Genomic DNA, 18,161 nt, shown 5'->3' with positions numbered 1-18,161 from the left:
TGAACCTGCCCTGGTCTAAATCAATAACACTTTATTTTGCCAGTAAAGAAGATAGTCGTGTCTAAAACTATAAGAAAACAAAAAATTAAACTATAGCCTAGAGAATGATTTATGTACAGTGAACATTAAGTTACTTGGGTAACTTTTACAAAGTTATGCATGATGAAACCAAATTCACATAAGTAACAGAACAGGCTGGTACTATTTTAGAAACTCAATGTGAGCTACGACACTATACACTTTACGTGCACTATTACCGTTATTACAGTATTTTCTCGCTGGATTTCAGCTCGCAGCTTCTTCTGGGGCTCAAGTTGGATGGGGAGTGAAAGCCTGCACTACCACCTAGCTTTAGTATGCTGTATATAAATAAATATCTTTACAATCTTCAGTCACACACTGTAGAATAGACATAAAATCAAAATTGCGTGTTTGGGGGGGGGGGGGGGGGGGTTTAAGTAGACTGGCTGGTAGACTTCCTGTGTGTGTACAACTCAGGATGCAAGTGATCACAGATCAATGTGAATTTTGCAAGTGAAATTGCGTTAAAAGGAAGATTCGAGAAAATGTTATAATTTGATGGTTGTAATTTGATGGTAAAAATTCAATATAAACCCTCAGGTTGTGGTGTCGCTAGCAGCAATGTAAAAAAGGTGTTAAGCCCCTCCAGGCTGATTTATGTTCAGGCTGCATGAAGTACCTGGATTGGCTAGAGGGGGAGGAGGCTGGATTACTTCTTGTCAGAGTATCTGTGTAAATCTGTATAAAAAGCAGAATGTTTGATGTAATGTAATGTTTCATGTAATGTAGCATAATTCCATCTGTACCTTTCTGGTGTAACTGTCCTTATTAGGACACTTAAGCTAATAAATATCGCTGCTTCAAGATCCTGCTTTGGCGCCAATTTACCTGCTGTAATTCCTGTGACCTACACACGGACAGGGTGACATAGAAGGTCCATTCTGTCACAATAGTATTTCCCCCTCTTCACTGACCCATGTGGGCACAAGCACTGTTTGCATTTGTACACTGTGTAGATTTCTCTAGAAATGACATTGTTTATTCTACCAAAGCCAATTCAAAATCATTTCTCTTACAGGACCAAACTTTTGGTACCTTAGTCAAGTATATATAAATATATATCTTCTTATTTATTTATAAGGCAAAATATTCAGCATCAACAACCAAAAAGAAAAACCCAAAACACTTCTGCACAATTATTTCCTTTGCCATTTATACACACAATTTAATCTACAAAATATACCACCTTTTTTTTTTCCCTGTGTTTTGTAAAACATTGTTTTTGTATGTCATGTTACTTTGGGGTATAAACTTGTAAACGTGCCTGATGAAGGGGCCTCTGTGCTCTGAAAGCTAGCAAACACAATTCTTTTTGGTTAGCCAATAAAGATATCACTCCTATATTACTTTTGTCTTTTTTGACAGGAAAGTATTTAAAATAACATGTTATGTTACAGTATGTAAACACGGCTGTAGGACAGGTGATCTGGATCTTGGAATATCAAACTTCCTTTTCTCCTTTCACTGAGGTTACTGTCTGCCCCACAACAGCACAGTGCACAGTGCACAGTGATATACCAGAGATTGTCATGTCTGTGCAATTAAGAAGGGACAGGACACCCAAAAGGATGCCCGATACCTACCTTTATGTGAGCCATTGCTCCAACTGTGATAGCAATTAGAGGATTAAGTACTAAATTACATCGATCATGTACTTTCTTAATCAAGAATTTCAAACTTCAAATTAATGCCTTTAAAATGTCTTTAGTAACAAAATGAATATTACTTATATTATGCCTACTTTATTTATATTCTATTTCTATTGCTTTCAAGTCCAAGGAGTTATTAAAAGGTGTTAGTTGGGGGCTGGTCAGGTTTCAGATTGCAGTATAATGAGCTCCAAGTATGTCAAAGCAAATAAACTATCGTGGATCATGAAATCTTTGCATACATTTACTTTTGCTTACTGTTTCTTACTCATTAATACTAGCATGAGTAGAGTTCCATTCTGCACAGAGGGTACATACTGAAAAGTGATCTGTTTAAACTAGTGTCATAAAGATCTAGAGCTTACTATATTTACAATATCTCAGAATGGGAAAGTAGAAAACCTTCCAAATTAGAGTTGTAATGGAAAAAAATACCTGAAAGTTGTACATCATTATATTCTAATACATTATTATATAACACTAATGAAGTCAGATCTTAATTACCAAACTGGAAAGAAAACCTTATTTTCCAACAAAAACAAGCGTTATGAAACACAACATTAGCACAATGAATAATTATCATTCATAGTATCTGTTAAGATTGGTTCGTTTACATTTCGGCATCAGAGTGAGTGTATAAAGTATATATTATTCCGATTAAAACTACTGTCATACTACTGCTGTAACATACAAACAAATGGCCACAAAAATGAAAACATTTTGGAATTCAACTCCTGTGGTTTACCTTCCGCACTCACACTAGTCTATACGCAAAAGTACAAACATGGATATATATTGTATATATTATATAATTATCACACACATATTATTGTTGTAGAATATATTGGAATTAACACACCACATGAAAAGACCATGGGAGGGCACAGAGCAATGTTAAAGGTCATTTCATAAAAGTGATAACACGGGATGTCCAAATCATTAACATTTAAATCATTCCAAGGGCACAGATGGGCATTTTTTTACTTGCAAAATTCTTGAATTTTTGAAAGTTCATTATTGTTGTTCTTTATGCAATCCCTCCCTCTCCCCAGGCTAAGTCTCAAATACATCCCCAGCATGGATTACGCACTATGTGGGACCCTCTGAAGCCAGGGTCTCCACGCTATTTCTACACAGTGAGGCTATAAGAGGAGAGCCTTCATTGCACATCCCTCCTGAGACAAAGGCAGAGCAGATGTGATGAAGTCTGTGACAGCAACAAAACTGTATTTTAAGTGTTAATAGGAAGTTCAATCTCCCCTTCATACAACAAAGAGTCAATATTCCATATTAACCACTTTATCAACTACAAACAGCAGATTGAAAGATCAAAGATAAAACATGGGGAGTTTGTTTACTCAGTAAACCAATAGCTGCACTTTGTTTTAAAAATGCAAAGATGATGGCGGAAATGGCAGATTGCGGTGACCCTGTCACTGTGAGCAATGATTGTAACAATAAACTATAACTCAACCAACCATTATAGACATGCATCCTAGAGCAGCACTAATTCTAAAACTCTCTATCTCACAGCTGTGACCTCATCACCAAGTTGTATCTAAGCCTGATGTTATCAGTTCGCATTTCAAGCCTGCAAAGCTGCAGAAAAGGTAACACCAAATGGAGTGGGAAGGAGTGAGCCACAGTTTTGAAGCTGCACCGAAGTGTCTGTTACCCAGAACAAGTAAATAAAATAACATTTCGGCACATGCATTGCATTGTTGTATCATCTAAACTAAAGCTCACGGACACAATGTTGTATTAGAGAAGTGGTGCACACAACATGGCCTGCTGAAAGCATAACATATATAGGGACAAAAAAGTTACTGCTAATGTTCCACTGAACACCCCCAAAAAGGCATAAAAGTTCAAATCCATGTCTAAACGTTACACTTCCCGCTGGAGCAAATCTCCAAGTGAATCCATCCAGAATGTATTTGTATATAGCCAACATATACATGGCTATTCTAACATAACTGTTATACTTACAAAAAAATGTATATAATATTATTAACCAGTCAACCATTTTGGATAATGTAAAATATACTAAATTTAGCAGGTTTTGGGATTTTAACAAATAGTTAAAAGATAATATAGATAATAATAGATAATAGACAAACCGTATGTAAGAGAAATCTGTAAGTGCATGTTTTGTGTTATAGTATTCAATAAAATAGAGAAATAAAATGAATGCAGAAAAAAACATTCAAACTGACAATGCCCAAAGAAATCCCTGCCCTTGGGAGCTTACACTATAAATATTTATACATTATCCTAAAATTCTTGAATCCCAGCAGCAGCATGGAAAGCAGCATGCTCCGTATATTCCATATGTCACAGAACATTGATTTTTGTTCCTGAATATTGACTAAATGGTAAGAAAAGTAATGGGAAGAAGAGGTAAGTTAACTTGAGATTCAGATGTCAAATGTTAACATTATACATCATATTTCATCAGCTACAAGATATTAATGAAAGACGGGGAAGAAAACTTTGGAATTAATAAATGAGGGTGAAAGAGTAAGAAATTACATCTCAGACAATTAAGTTCATCAGATGTGTTATTGTATTTATTGGATGTTCAAATAATATAAATACTAGCTGACCCCCTGCAGAGCATGTTTCACTTAGTGTAAAAGCCTATATTTAGCAGCAAAATAATATATAGGTCTTTCTTTTCAGATGCTTCAGTAGGAGAAAAATCTGTATATTATCATCTACAGGTACATAAAGTATACCTTACTACTGATCTATGATGACAATACTCTAAAAGACTCTAGCTCACTAAAACACAGTAATTTCCTACAATTAAAGTATGTAATTATATATATATATATATATATTATATTATATATATATATTATATATATATATTTATATATATATATATAATATATATATATATATATATATATATATATATATATATATATATATATAATTTATTTGTTCTATTTTTTGAGTACCTGGTGCTTTAAATAGACAGAATCTGATTTAGGATGTGATAACATTAGCTCCCACAATGAGCCACTAGGGAAGTGTCTACACTTTGTGTCGAATAAATAAATAAAAATTAAAATAAGCTCACAGTCACAGTATTCCCCGTGGGGTTTTTCCTGCTTGTCTGGCCGAAATCCTCATTGATTTGTTCTCTGTGTGTTATAAAGTACTTCATCTTGGCCAGTCTATCATTAACCCCAGCAACTAGGACAGTTTGAAATGAATGAATGGAATTTCTTATATTTAAGATAATCCAGTGTAAGTGGACATCAGCAGCGTTAGTCTCAAAGAGAAAATGAATTGCAAAGTGACAGAGTTTAGAAACATTTCAGATATTATTTATAAAACACATTTTTACATTTGTTTAACCCTTATCTGTTACAATGGTGTAAAAGGCTTATATCAGAGATTCTAATAACACGCACAAATACTGTACACTGAATATATATGTGTCAAGAGCTTAGCACAACAGGGTATTAGAAATAGATATGAGATCATGGAGAGAGATATTTTCCGACACACAACAGACTTCCTGTCAGAAATCCAATTGAAGCACATCAAAGTAACAGTTTACAGGTTGGACACAGGCATGGCATATATTCCACAAGATAAAACAATGCATGAATAATGTACATTAGTCACAGAAAAAACTCTGATGCACAGTTCAGATGGGTGAGAGGGGTACTCTGATGTCTACCTTGGTGTGTGGAAGGTGAAGTGGTGGGACTTGCATGGTGGAGGGGTGGTAATAGGGTGCGAAAGCAGTGAGAAGGTTGGGGGGGGGGGGAGGAGGAGGGAGTGTCCTCTCAGCAAGGTCCACTGCAAGCAAATGTTATCAGAGATACAAGCACTCAGTGAACTTGGATTGGCATATAAGGTTTGTAAAAGAATGTTATTAAACTGTATCCCTGCTGACCAGGTCTGGTAGAAGACTGAGGAATTCCACAGTATACTGGTAATTAATGACTGCATGTTCATCAAATCATGCAAACACATAAAAATAAAACCATTATATTTTGTTCCCATAACCATAGGCATCATTACTTTCATCTGTGCACTTTTGCGTTATGGCGGTTTTCGGACAATGCATGCTCCATTTCAGAGCATGTCACTGAAAATGTCCATTCCTATCTATGGCAGTACATTCTGTTGGCTAACCTGTGACACTCCAGGTGTTCTGAAACTACAAGTCCCAGTATACCCTTCCAGCAATAACCTGCTATATATTGGCAAAGCATGCTGGGACTTGTAGTTTCACAACACCTGGAGTGTTACAGGTTAGCAAACACTGGGTTACACCAATGTTGTGCTGCATATTTACTATTCATTTCCATAAAGATGTGTACTACATGTAGAAACTACACTGAAATTAATACCCCATTAATACCCCATTGAAATTATAAAGGTCCATTGACATGTACGGTGTTCCACAGTATTGTTTGGGGTTTTTTCCACACACCAACAGAGATTCCATAATATCTATTAATGTGTGATTAAAGCAGGGAATCCATGGGACTCCCCTTAATGACAATCAATCATATTGTGGCTAGCATGGGAAAACACTTGTGAATGGCTGAATGGTTAGGGGGAGACCTGGTAATTTCAGATCACAGTCATTCTGCAGTGGGGCTCATAGAAACAAACTGTAGTAGTTTTAAAAAAAAAAAAAAAAAATTCTTATGAATCACAAGAGGAATTCCCACAGATTACAAATAAAACAGTATTTTACATTGGATTAAAAATTAGGGACATTTTCCAAAGATTACATAATTCATATTGGATTACAAGAAGGAAATCTATTTGGAAAATAAATAAACATTTTTTTTTTTAAATTGAATTGGTGAATGAAAGTGGAGAAGAGTTTTTATTTCCATAAGGTTTATTTAGCAATGGTCTCTGTGATTTCTTTACATTTCATTACAATCTCATTGTAATGCAATGTTAGAGGTTTATGGAGCCTTTACCAATAAAGTTGTCATTCTTGGGAACACAATATTCCTCATTACCAAGGTGCCCAGAGCACAGGGGTACTGAGAAGAGCCCCAGGGTTTTTCAGCTGGAATCCCACTAAGACAGAGGGATCCCATACAGCATGATTCCCTGTTAACAGTTGGAACCAGCTTAGGCTGTTTAGCCTGGGGATGGTTTTCACTATAGATGTGGGGCCACACACATGCGGTTCCCATGTTTTAGAGGGAACAAGCTCAAGCTGTATAGCACTGGGACTGCTTGAAGAATTTAGGGAAGGGGTGCTACCGTACCTGATTTAGCTTGTTTAGTATATGGAGGTTCTCCCATTATTATTATTTTTATCATCACCTTTTAATTATATTTATATTTATTATTATCTTTTAGGCACTGCAAAGGGTCAACAGGACCATACAAAGAAAATAGTGAAAAAAGTACATAGCATTATAGGACACTATAATATATGCAAAACAGTACAATAAAATACAAACATGCAAAATACGGCAATGAGTTACCGCTCCAGCAGCAATGAGAGCAAAGCGGGGTATATTATCTCCATATAAAACTTGAGAAAAGCAGTGGGAGCAGAATAGGTAGCAATCTGAGCCTGTACCAAGAAAAAATAGAGTCAGCAACCAGGAGCAGAGATGTTGATAGCAGAAAGGAGTTAAGACATAGGTATGTAGACATAATGAGGAATAAGAGGAAAAGGACACAAAGTAAGGGGACACTGCTCATGAGAGCACACAACATAGAGGGGGGTAGCCAAAGGGGGGTGACACAGAGGTGTAAGTCAGTGTGAAGGATGCAGTAAGACTGAGTTAGGAGGAGAGCTGGTAGGCTTTGATAAAGAAATAGGTGATGAGAACCCATTTGAAGCCTTCAAGAGACATGGAAAACCAAATAGGGTGAGGGAGTGAGTTGGGGGCAGCACTGGAGAAGTCTTGAAGGCAGATGGGGATGTAATGAGTGAGGAGCAGAGGAGATGGCTAATAGAAGAACAATGAGAGCAGAGGGGGGCGTGGTGTGAGATAAGGTTGATGGTATAAGGGGGAGGAGACTGGGTAAGGGCTTTATAGGTGAAGGTAAGGAGTTTAAACTGGACTCTGTAAAGGAGGGGGAGCCAGTGTAGCGAATGGTGGAGGGACGGGAAAGAAAAATTACACCAGTGGAATTGAGGATGGTTTGGATTGGGAAGTGTTAGGGGAAAGGAAGGCCAGAGAGGAGGAGGTTGCAGTAGTCCAAGCAAGCTATGACAAGTAAGAGAATGAAGGTCTTCGCTGCATAAGGGGTGAGAACAGGTTTGACTCTGGAGATGTTTCAATGGTGGAAGCAGCATGATTGGGAGATGGATTGAATGTGGGAGGGTGAAAGAGCGGGATGAGTCAATAACTCCTAAACAGCAGACTTGCAGGACAGAGGGAAAGCGTAATATTGTCAATGGATATGAAGGAAGGGGAGGGAACTTGGGAGGGTGAGAAAACAATGAGTTCAGCTTTCGTCATACTGAGTTTAAGGAAGTGCTAGGACATCCAAGAATAAATAGCAAAAAGACCACTGGGGACAAAAGAGGTATTAGAGATTAGGGGAAGAGAGGTAGCTCTGTATGTCATCAGCATTGATGTGGTATTGGAGACCAAAAGAGCTGGTGATATCACAAAAGGACGAAATGTACAATGCTTGTGAGAGCTCACAAATTAGTGGGAAAACTGCACAGCTGGAAGAGCAAGTATGACTCAGAGTGGAAATTAGGATAGTTGTAAGGGCCAGCATTACATGGTAAGCTAGACTTGCGGGCACCAAGCCTGAGAGGTGCTCCCCTACGCCAGTCATCCCCACTTGTCAGGTAGCAAAAAAATAAAACCCTCTATGTAGCAGCCCCACTCTTCCTCCCCGCTCCGTGCACACTGTCGCACTAATTTCAGTTAGGAGCGGCGCAGAGATGAGCAACAAGCCTGAAGACAAGAAAAGGGAAGAAAGAAAGCCATAGAAAGGTAAGTAAAGGAACAGAGGGGCACAGAGTGATGAAAAGGGGCAATGTGATAAAGATGGCATCATGGCACAGTGTGAAACTGATGAAGCAGTGATGGAGAAGCAAAGTCATGATGAAGGCCACAGTGTGATGTTGAAGGGGCACAGTGTGATGATGAAAGGGCAGTGAGATAAAGATAACACCATGGCACAGTGTGATAAAGGGGAAACAGTGATGGAGGAGCAAAAGCTTGATGGAGGGGCAGTGTGATGTTGAAGGGTGCACAGTTAGATTATAAGGGGGCACATGATGTTGAATGGGGGGGTACAGTGTGATGAAGAATGGGGCACAGTGTGATAGAAGGGGCACAACCAAACTAATTTGCCAAAAATGTAAAATTTAATTACATAGAATACATATTCTTCATTTATATTATTCATATCGCAATTCATGTTTGCTGTTTAATGTATCTACCTGAATTACTCTTTTTATATTAAAGTTTATTATATGATTTGTAGTAAAAGAAAAAGCATTAGTGAATGAACAAATAATTTATAAAAGCAGGAGGGAGGGGAAATTATTATTTGCAGGAGGACACCAGACATGCCAGCACTGGCCCTGGTTGTGGGCTAATGTGAGTGGTATAAGTAGGATTGGCTCTAATAAACTTGGGGAGATTCTGGGAGCGTATAGGTCACATTCAGTATTTAATTTTTTGAGGTTATCATCATTTTACAATGGGGCCAGGAGAGAATGGACTCCACTTGTGAGCTAGTCTTATACCTCGTGTTTGCCACAGCCTTCTGACTTCAGAAATGCATGGGCACACAGGCTGGGCTGGTCCTTGAAACTCATTCCCTCCTATCTTTACAAACTGCAAACTTAATTGTGATAAAATTGGTGAGATCAGAGAAGGAGTTTGTAATACAGTAAAGCGGAAGATGGTCATTACTACATAGGGCTAGGCAGGGTATAAAAGAGCTAATAAAACTCAAAGGTGAATAAGTAGGGGGATAGATGCAGGACATGTGAACATGCTTTTATTTATTAGTGTACAAATTATTGGTTAGAAAACTTATTGGATAAATGTACAGATTTGAGCACTTTTTTGTTACATAAGTCGTAAAAGAAGAACACAGAGAAACTCTTTAGTAATAAAGGGCATAGAGGTGCAAACTAAAATGACAGAATTAACAAAACTTGTGTTTTAAATGTTTTACTTTGAGTAGAAAGGCATCTTAGACGTAATACAATGATTTGTCTAACAAACTTTTCTCAACCAGAGCGTTGCAGGTGACCTGGTTGATTTATGCTGCAACTGGAGGAAAGAGGTTTGGTAGTAGTGATGGCATTTGTCCAATTAAGTTTAAATCTGGATAGAGAGAAACCACCATGTATTCATCAAGTCAACATTTTTCAGTCTTCGCTAATTTCCATAATTTTAGCATAAATTCTTTGCCTTGTCTCCAAATAGTTAACCAAAACATTTTATGGCCACAAACTATTACTTGCAAATTGTAAATGTTGCCTGATAAATTATATAAAGTGGAAACTGGCACTACAAGTGTTCACTTGCACTCAAATAGATCAACCTGAGCTGGATTATAGAAACACATTTCTCAAGCGCAACTGCCACTAGTCACAGATAGTGAAATGTCCCAGGAAGTCATTTGTTTGGATAATTTTAAAAGCAACAATTAAAAAATGTGTTCATATGCAAACATATGGTAACAGCCTAGTCCCCGTGTAATTGCTTGGTATCATAATGAATTACAACATAGGAGCTACAGAGCCTCAATCGATGTTAAAATGATGTTTACCTAGTGTAAAACATAAAATTCTTTACAAGTAGTCCATATGTTAAACAGATTTTTAATTAAGTTATTGTGGGATCAGCTAGAACATAAATTCATATTTTCCCATTTACCCTTGTGTCACCGCTTTTAAATTGACAGGTTTCAAAGGTCCCTAGTTCTTTGACAGCTTTGAAGAAAGAAAAAAAACGGGATAAAAAAAAAACTTCAGCGAGTACATAACAGCCTTTCATCAAGCCAATAAAAAGTAAATCAGATCTGGTAAAGGAAAAGACTGATCATTGCAGAAGGATGGACAAATTTATGCAAATCTTTTACAAACACTCACAAACAAACATTTATTTAGCTTTTTTCAAACTGTGTCCTCATTTGAATGAAGGAGGAGGGGGTGAGTGAGAGAGACAGAGAAAGTAGAAGATGGAGAGGGACAGCTTAGAGGCTGCATAAATATTCAGAAGGAAGATTATAGGATTCATGTTAGCTGGTCTTAGATTTCTCAAAAGTCCACACAGAATAGAGCAGAACAAAACTAACGAGAGGTAGAGCAGATGTCAAACAATGCCGGGGTCCCATTCACCCCCTCTCCTTGGATGTGCTTAAGCTTTTTTGTGGCGTGCATACAATATGGTTAGGTCATTCAAGAGCTTCCCTACACACTGCGTATTGTGGCTGCAGACCTATAAGCTGGACTGCTGTCAGCCATCCAAAAGTTCCCCATGAAAAGGCATTATGCAAATTCCACCTCTCGTCCCCTTCTTTAGGGGGAGGTGTAGGGCCTCTCCAGTCTGCTGCTTTGGAAGTCCCTGCCTTGATTTCTGTATGATTGTGGTTTGCCTTAGGGCCATGCTGCTTGTTTTGACAGTGCATCCCCCTAGATAGTTGGGATTAGTGGAGCTTGTTTAGATAAACTTGAAATCAAGGCCTACTCTAGGTAGACAGCTAGATGTATCTGCTGAGTTTCCAGCTGCCTGACTCTTTCATCCCAAAAGGACGGCAGATTCACAGGAGCCATCGATGCCACAGGCTATGTCACATACATAAGTAAGAAATTAAAGGCTGCTAAAGAGAAAGCTTGGAAGTTTTAATGCTAAAATAAGGATTCTGTTCTGCACAAGTTAATAAAAAAAGGGCTTCACAATGATGTCCCTTCATATCCAGCACAATCAAGACACAGACTCTTACAGAGAATTAATGAATTAAGCAATTCTTCAACAAACTCTCTGCTTTATTTACAACAGATTTTGATATTTTATGAGCCGATGTCTGTATCCCATACTAATATACAGCACATTTTATAGCATGAAATTTATTACAATATGTTTTGTTTCTGATTATAAATCGTAGCATGCTTAAACATTACAACATTTTTAGAACAATAGACAACAAAGTAGATTACATTTATAATGTTGAGAAAATTGGCGTACAGTTTGGGTGCCAATGTTTTTACTAACAATAGTCTAAAATGTGTATTGGTTAATGATACTGCAAACAATCCAGTGTGCAGAGGGAAACATTATTTGTAAACCAACCTATTCTAGGTCCAAAACACTAGAGGAGCTACATTTTGTTTATTAATGTCAACATTTTAACTGATCGCTACACTTTTTTTTTTTTTTTTTTAGTGGCAGTCAACAATGTTAAAAATTTAATGTACCGGTAATTAAGAAAGTACTAGCAGATGTCAAAGAAAAGTAAATGAACAGTTTTATTAAAAAAAAGAGAAAAAAAAATACTACCTGCAAATTAAGTAATCTTTGCCTAGGACACATTGCAGTAAAAAATGCTGCTGCTTGAAAAGCTGTACACAACATTTAAGCCTTTGTTTAATCTTTGTGTGGTTGATGCAGGCAACAGTCATTTATCAAGCACTTTTTGCTTCGGCTGTTTCCCTGCTGGCCCTAAATACTGCTTGCAGCTTTTATAAAAGCTGGCACTATCTAGGTAACGCCCATACATTAAAATATTGCAGCATTGTAAAATAACAAAAACTGTACTGTTTCCTGGTAGGAAAAAAATGTATTCTGCAACTCCACCATAATACAGGCCACAGGATTAGCAATGGATCCAGTGTACTAGTTAATAGCCATTTAAGTCAATGTTTAACACTTGACATGGATCTTTAGCTGTCTGTGTTTGCTTTATTAGCATGTAGAAATAGAATGATTTAATAACAATTTAAAAAACTAAATCACAATAAAAACTTATTTCATTCATTGCTGTGTAAAAGTGGAGAATTCATATACATTGGCTTTAGTGAAAGACCACAGTAATGTACATTTTGTCCTTTTAACCATTTGCCGATCGGCTTAGTTTAGGCAACAATGAACCTGTATTTTTCTTTTTTAGAGAGGTGTGTGCACTTTTATAAACTTTAAATATCAACTCCTGTATTTAAACCAATATGCATAGAAACCAGGTAACACACTATACATGTGTTCCCATTTAGTTCATAAAACATGAATCTAGTTACTTTGAAATGATAACAGCAGCCTGGATATAACTTGCACCAAGAATTGTGGGAAGACTTAAAGACATGATTTATTACCCAACTGCAAGAAATTTGATCTCCGTTATTTAGGCACAGATATTATGACTGCAATGTAACGTTCCCACAATATTGGGGAGGTTAAGAAGTGGGTGTGTCTATGCAAAAAGCAGTCATACCTTTAATTATCCATTAACTGCACTCCATACTAATAGTAACCATCAATCCAAACAATGATCATTATATCCAAACCAGCAATGACCCACAGAACATACAAAGATAGCCGATTGATGAGCTATTAAAAAAAAAATACACATACTGAACAAATATAAAACATTTACTCCTAACCTCTTCATTCCACAAAGAGAGGCTTCCAAAATAAGAATAATTAGTATGCCAATTGCAAAAATGGGAAGCAATCTGCCTTCCCTACGCCACCTCCCATTCTGCACATCACAGTTCCTCGCATTTTGGACCAGTAAATAACACAGTAAGGAGTCAGTACTGAACTGCAATTTTTCAATCACTACTGAGCGGGGCAGTGTCTCTCAGCAGATTACCTTTCTCAATGTTCCATGTTGGTTCTGGGCACCAGCAGCTGCAATCTGCAGGAGGAGAGGCAACATTAGTGTCACGGAGCGCAACCCAGTTAGCATACTGGGCACATTCATTTTAGGGTTCTCTCCTGAGAGAACAATGTTGTTGAATTGTCCTGTTCTTGAATAATAATAAAAATGCCCTTTCAGACAGGTCCTATTCAACAGGTAAATTAAGCAGGGTCAGGGAGACCAAGTACAAAACAAATCTTGCTGGTTAGACATAAAGCAACATAAACCTAAAAAAGGACAAATATGCTATAAACAGTATCTCATAACATTCCCCTGACAAAGTAGAATAATCCTAGGCAAACAATTTAGTTTTGTCACTGTCTTCACCAGAAAACTTATGATAGTCTTCAGAGAACTTTGAACGAGCACAACCTGAACATCCGTCTAGTATTGCATTTATCTGGCTCTTTTTCACTCTTCAGCGGTCCTTCCATTGCTCCTTTCTTATCCCTTTTACTGTACATTAAAGTACCTTGGATTACGTACTCGATGCGCAATCTTTTTAACTGCACTTGTCTTTAAAGTTGCCGACTATTATTATTATATTATTGGTTCTTATAGACATTCTGTGAATTAACTTTCTTTGCAGGACAATCTAGGTCACTCACGATGATGTGGTACTGTTTTTAGTACAATGTTGTATAGAGAGTGCTTTATAAAGTTTTACAGAATCTTGTTTTTCCCGGAGATGCTAAATTAGAGATGGGCAACAGGCAGCCCTCCCAGCATTGTCCTGTGGCCCCCTGCTCCTTTCTACTATATGCAAATTATAGGGCACATTAAAAACAAGCGCAACAGGTTGACGGATGGAAACCTAACTGCTGAACGGCGTTATACCCGTTTCAGACTTACACCTTACTGAAAAGCTGGTGGAAAAACTAGCCACCCAGAAGTCACATTGATTAGTTTGCTATAGCTTGTAATGCTGGATTACCTTACAATAAAATATATGCAGATATATTATTACAGACTGGGGACTCTTTCTTTGATTAATTCTATTGTTATATGTTATTACTAAAATGAAGGGTGAAATGCATCCCTTTTGAAGGTTAGAGGTCAGACATGCAGCCACTGAAGCGGTGGTAGTCATTGTTCCAAAGCTGCAAACACCAACAACAGGTACGACAACAGTTTAAAATAGACTGATGTAATTTCCGACTACATGTTAATAGCAATAGGTGTAAAATTCTGACATACATAAAAGTAGACTTGCTGAAATAGTGAAATACCAGAATTAGGACAATCCCACATCCCGACACTGACGTCACTTGTAAGGGATGATGTTATTAGAGGGGCAATGCGAGGACCCGATGCCTGTACAACCCTTCCTATAAAACATCATACAGCTGCGGGTCCTTGCATTGCCCTTTTAATAACATCAGCCCTTACAAGTGATGTCATTGTCCGTTTCAGGATGTGGGATTGTCTTAATTCTGATATGTCACTATTTCAACAAGTTTGCTTTTCAATGTGTCAGATTTTACAACTGTTGCTATTAACATGTAGTCAGAAATTACATCAGTCAATTTTAAACTGTCGTGGTACCTGTTGTCGGCGTTTACAGCTTCGCAAAAATGTACCTAACCCCACTGAAATGCATCAGAAGAATTAGTAGATTTATGGGGGGGGAGATATAACTTTCTAGATTATCATTGTATACTGCTAATATCTTTGGTATTACCAACTCTGTAAAAATGATGTTGTCAATCTTAATGTTAATTCCACAAAAACAAATATTAACAAGGAACAAAACATTTTTTTTTCGCTCTACAATTTTGGTATATAATTTGTGTTGGCTTCTCCAGCAGCTCTGGAAACCCACTGTACAATGTATCAAATTCTCACTACAATTTCAGAAAACAGAAGTGAGTGCAAGATGTTAAGATACAACAGATGATGCCACTATATATTAGGTGTATCCTGTAATCCTCACCTATTCTAAAAATAGCCAAAGTACAATTAGAAAACCAATTATCAAGTGCATATATTAAGTGAGAAATGAAGCACATAGTTTTGCTCATCAAATAAACCTAGCACAGGCTGAAGGTCTCTAACCCAGTATGCAACCTCCAGCCAAGAACCCCAGTTTGTGCCCCACAAGCTGTTTTCTGAGTCCTCAGAGTGTCGGATGCACAATACATTCTATTGGAAACCCTCTCTTCCGGGATCACAAAGGATACAAATGACACTTGAGGTCCCAGCTAAAATAAATAAGTAAAATAAAGTGAAGAATCACTGCTTTAATCCACCGACACTGGGATCTATGGAATGCTGTATAAGAGAATTTGTTTGAAAAGTTTTCCAGATTATGTGAAATCCTGAGTTATAGAGTTATTCAGAATATGACAGTCCAGGTAAAGAATTATCTAGTTTATCTAGAACGGATAATTAACCATAGCAAATAAGCCAGCTGGGAGTTACAGAAAACGGTCAGGTCAACAAATAATCATACTGAAGGTTTCTAAAATCTGGGTTCTAGAATTTTATGGTCTAAAATGGCAATTGGATAGATTGAATCTGTGGCTAAGACCTACCAGATATTTAATTATTTTCCCTGCTCGCTCACTTTCCTAAGTAAAACATAATGCAGAGAACTGTACATGCACCATTTGAACAGCTTGAAATAATCACTGGCCTTTAACATCATTTGTTGACTTGGTATTTTTCAAGCCACCTCCTAGTCCACCTTCTGACAATCCTTGAGGAAGACACATGATGACAACAAGGATACACCTGTCATCTCTATGAAGTGACAGTGATGTGACAAGGAGATAAACCTGGAAGAATACGATACAGCTCATAACATTGTCAAGTGTTTGTTCTAAACATGGACATAGAAAGATCATTAACAAAGCTGAACACTTTCATGGTTTAGTACACGTTAGCCTTGGGAGTAGAGATAACGTCTCAGCCTGGTACATGAATGAAGCTGCTCTCACTTACTTTACATTTTTTATTGTTGATTCACAGGGAACCGTTGCACAGCTTGATTCAGAGATGGGCCACAAGATGATGCTAGCGATGCAAGAGCTGCAATTTTGGACTGTATTTCATTAGTTGCCGTAGAAAGTTGTGCTCAGTGTGGGTTAGAGATCTTGTGGATTGAAAACATCTTTCTACCTACTTTGGGAATAGTGCAGCATGTTATTCATTCCTTTCTTATTGCAGGTTTCTATGCTGAGAAACTTTCTGTAATGTCATTAAAAGTCTATTCCTGGCACTTTCCTATGGTGAAGTATTTCACAGGTAACAAATGTAGGCTAGATCCTGTTAGAAATAAAGTGTCATAACTTAGAGTCGTTGTAGTAGGACATGGTAGTATGCCATGTATACTTCTCTGGTGAGGTCACACTACTATTTGTGCCCATTGGTACAGATATGCACATGGGTTACTGCATAAAAACGATAGTGACTAAGAGGTATACAGACATAAAAGACGGAATAAAGGTAATTTTGAACTAAGAAAAATGCTGGCATCCAGAGCAAATGCCATTTTTATTTTTGTCTTGTGAGGTCAAATGTCTTCTCCATGAATTTAGCCTATTAGTACGTATACTGCATGGGTTACCACATAGTAACTGCGACTACAGAGAGTTACACTTTACTTCTTCTGTTCAGAGAATATGTGCAGATATTCAAATAAATGTCAAGGAGTTGAGACTGCACATTTATGGGGTCATTCCAGGTTTAGCAAGAATCCACTTTTTGGACCGGCAAAACATCTTGAGGTTGCGGTGATCAGACACCTACTAGTACTCTCAAAAGGAAGTATCTTGCACCATCTAGGTGCATTTAATGGGTAGGGTACGTAATAGTGTGAGGGAATGCCGGCACTTAGCCTGCCGACACGGACGATTTTACAATGTCGTCAGTGTGATTGGCGGCATTGACATTGTCACCACTGTCACTACATTAAAAGAACAATGCCGCCGGGTAAGGGGTATAGACGCCGGAGCCGGCGGCATTGCTCTTTTAATGTCGACATTGTGATTGGCGGTACTGACAATGCCGCCAATCACACTGACGATACTGTAAAGTTGTCTGCATAATGTAAGTGTCGGCATTTAGCCTGCCAATATTTTTATGATGGCAGGCTATGTGTCTGCATTCCCTCAATCACATTTATGTACCCTATTAGCTGAAAAACATTCTGCTGAAGCGCTATTGTCATTTGGTGAAATGCCAGATCAATTTTTGTGCAATTGCAATTTATACAAGGAAGCATATGGTTTGGAAGAAGGTGGCAAAAATGGGGTGAAAAAGTTTGCTACTTATAATGCTAAGAGTTGGTTGCTGAATCCCATTTTGTGGGATGACATACTAAAGGCGTTTCAAGGGTGGAGATTATTCTTTATACGAGTGGGCTGCAACCTGAGTTAGTGAGTGACTACCAAGAGTTTTGCTTTTATGTTTTCAGAGGTTGTGGCAATTAGGCACCTGCCTATACTTTCAACAGGATGTTTCTCCACCAATCAGGGTCATGTTATATGGGAAAACATACTTGCAGCTGCAAACCTACCAAAGTAAATGATTATAAAAAAAAAAATAAAAAAAAAAAAACATTAAGAGAGTATAAATGCAACA

General features: G+C 37.6%; 1 protein-coding gene across 6 annotated transcripts in view; it reads right to left on the bottom strand.

The window, feature by feature from the left end:
• The window catches only part of DENND1A (DENN domain containing 1A), a 525,768-nt gene that overhangs the window by 390,982 nt on the left and 116,625 nt on the right, over positions 1–18,161 (bottom strand). For 4 of the 6 annotated variants that reach the window (XM_075184725.1, XM_075184728.1, XM_075184727.1 and 1 more), the window contains exon 4: positions 13,530–13,574. The exons of the other annotated variants lie outside the window; for them this stretch is intronic. In XM_075184725.1, coding sequence (XP_075040826.1) covers positions 13,530–13,574 — 45 coding nt within the window. The remainder of the gene's footprint in view (positions 1–13,529; positions 13,575–18,161) is intronic. 6 annotated transcript variants of the gene reach the window in all.

This window comes from Mixophyes fleayi, chromosome 9 (genome assembly GCF_038048845.1).
Source record: "Mixophyes fleayi isolate aMixFle1 chromosome 9, aMixFle1.hap1, whole genome shotgun sequence".
Taxonomy (NCBI): domain Eukaryota; kingdom Metazoa; phylum Chordata; class Amphibia; order Anura; family Limnodynastidae; genus Mixophyes; species Mixophyes fleayi.
This window is presented reverse-complemented; position numbering and strand designations above follow the sequence as displayed.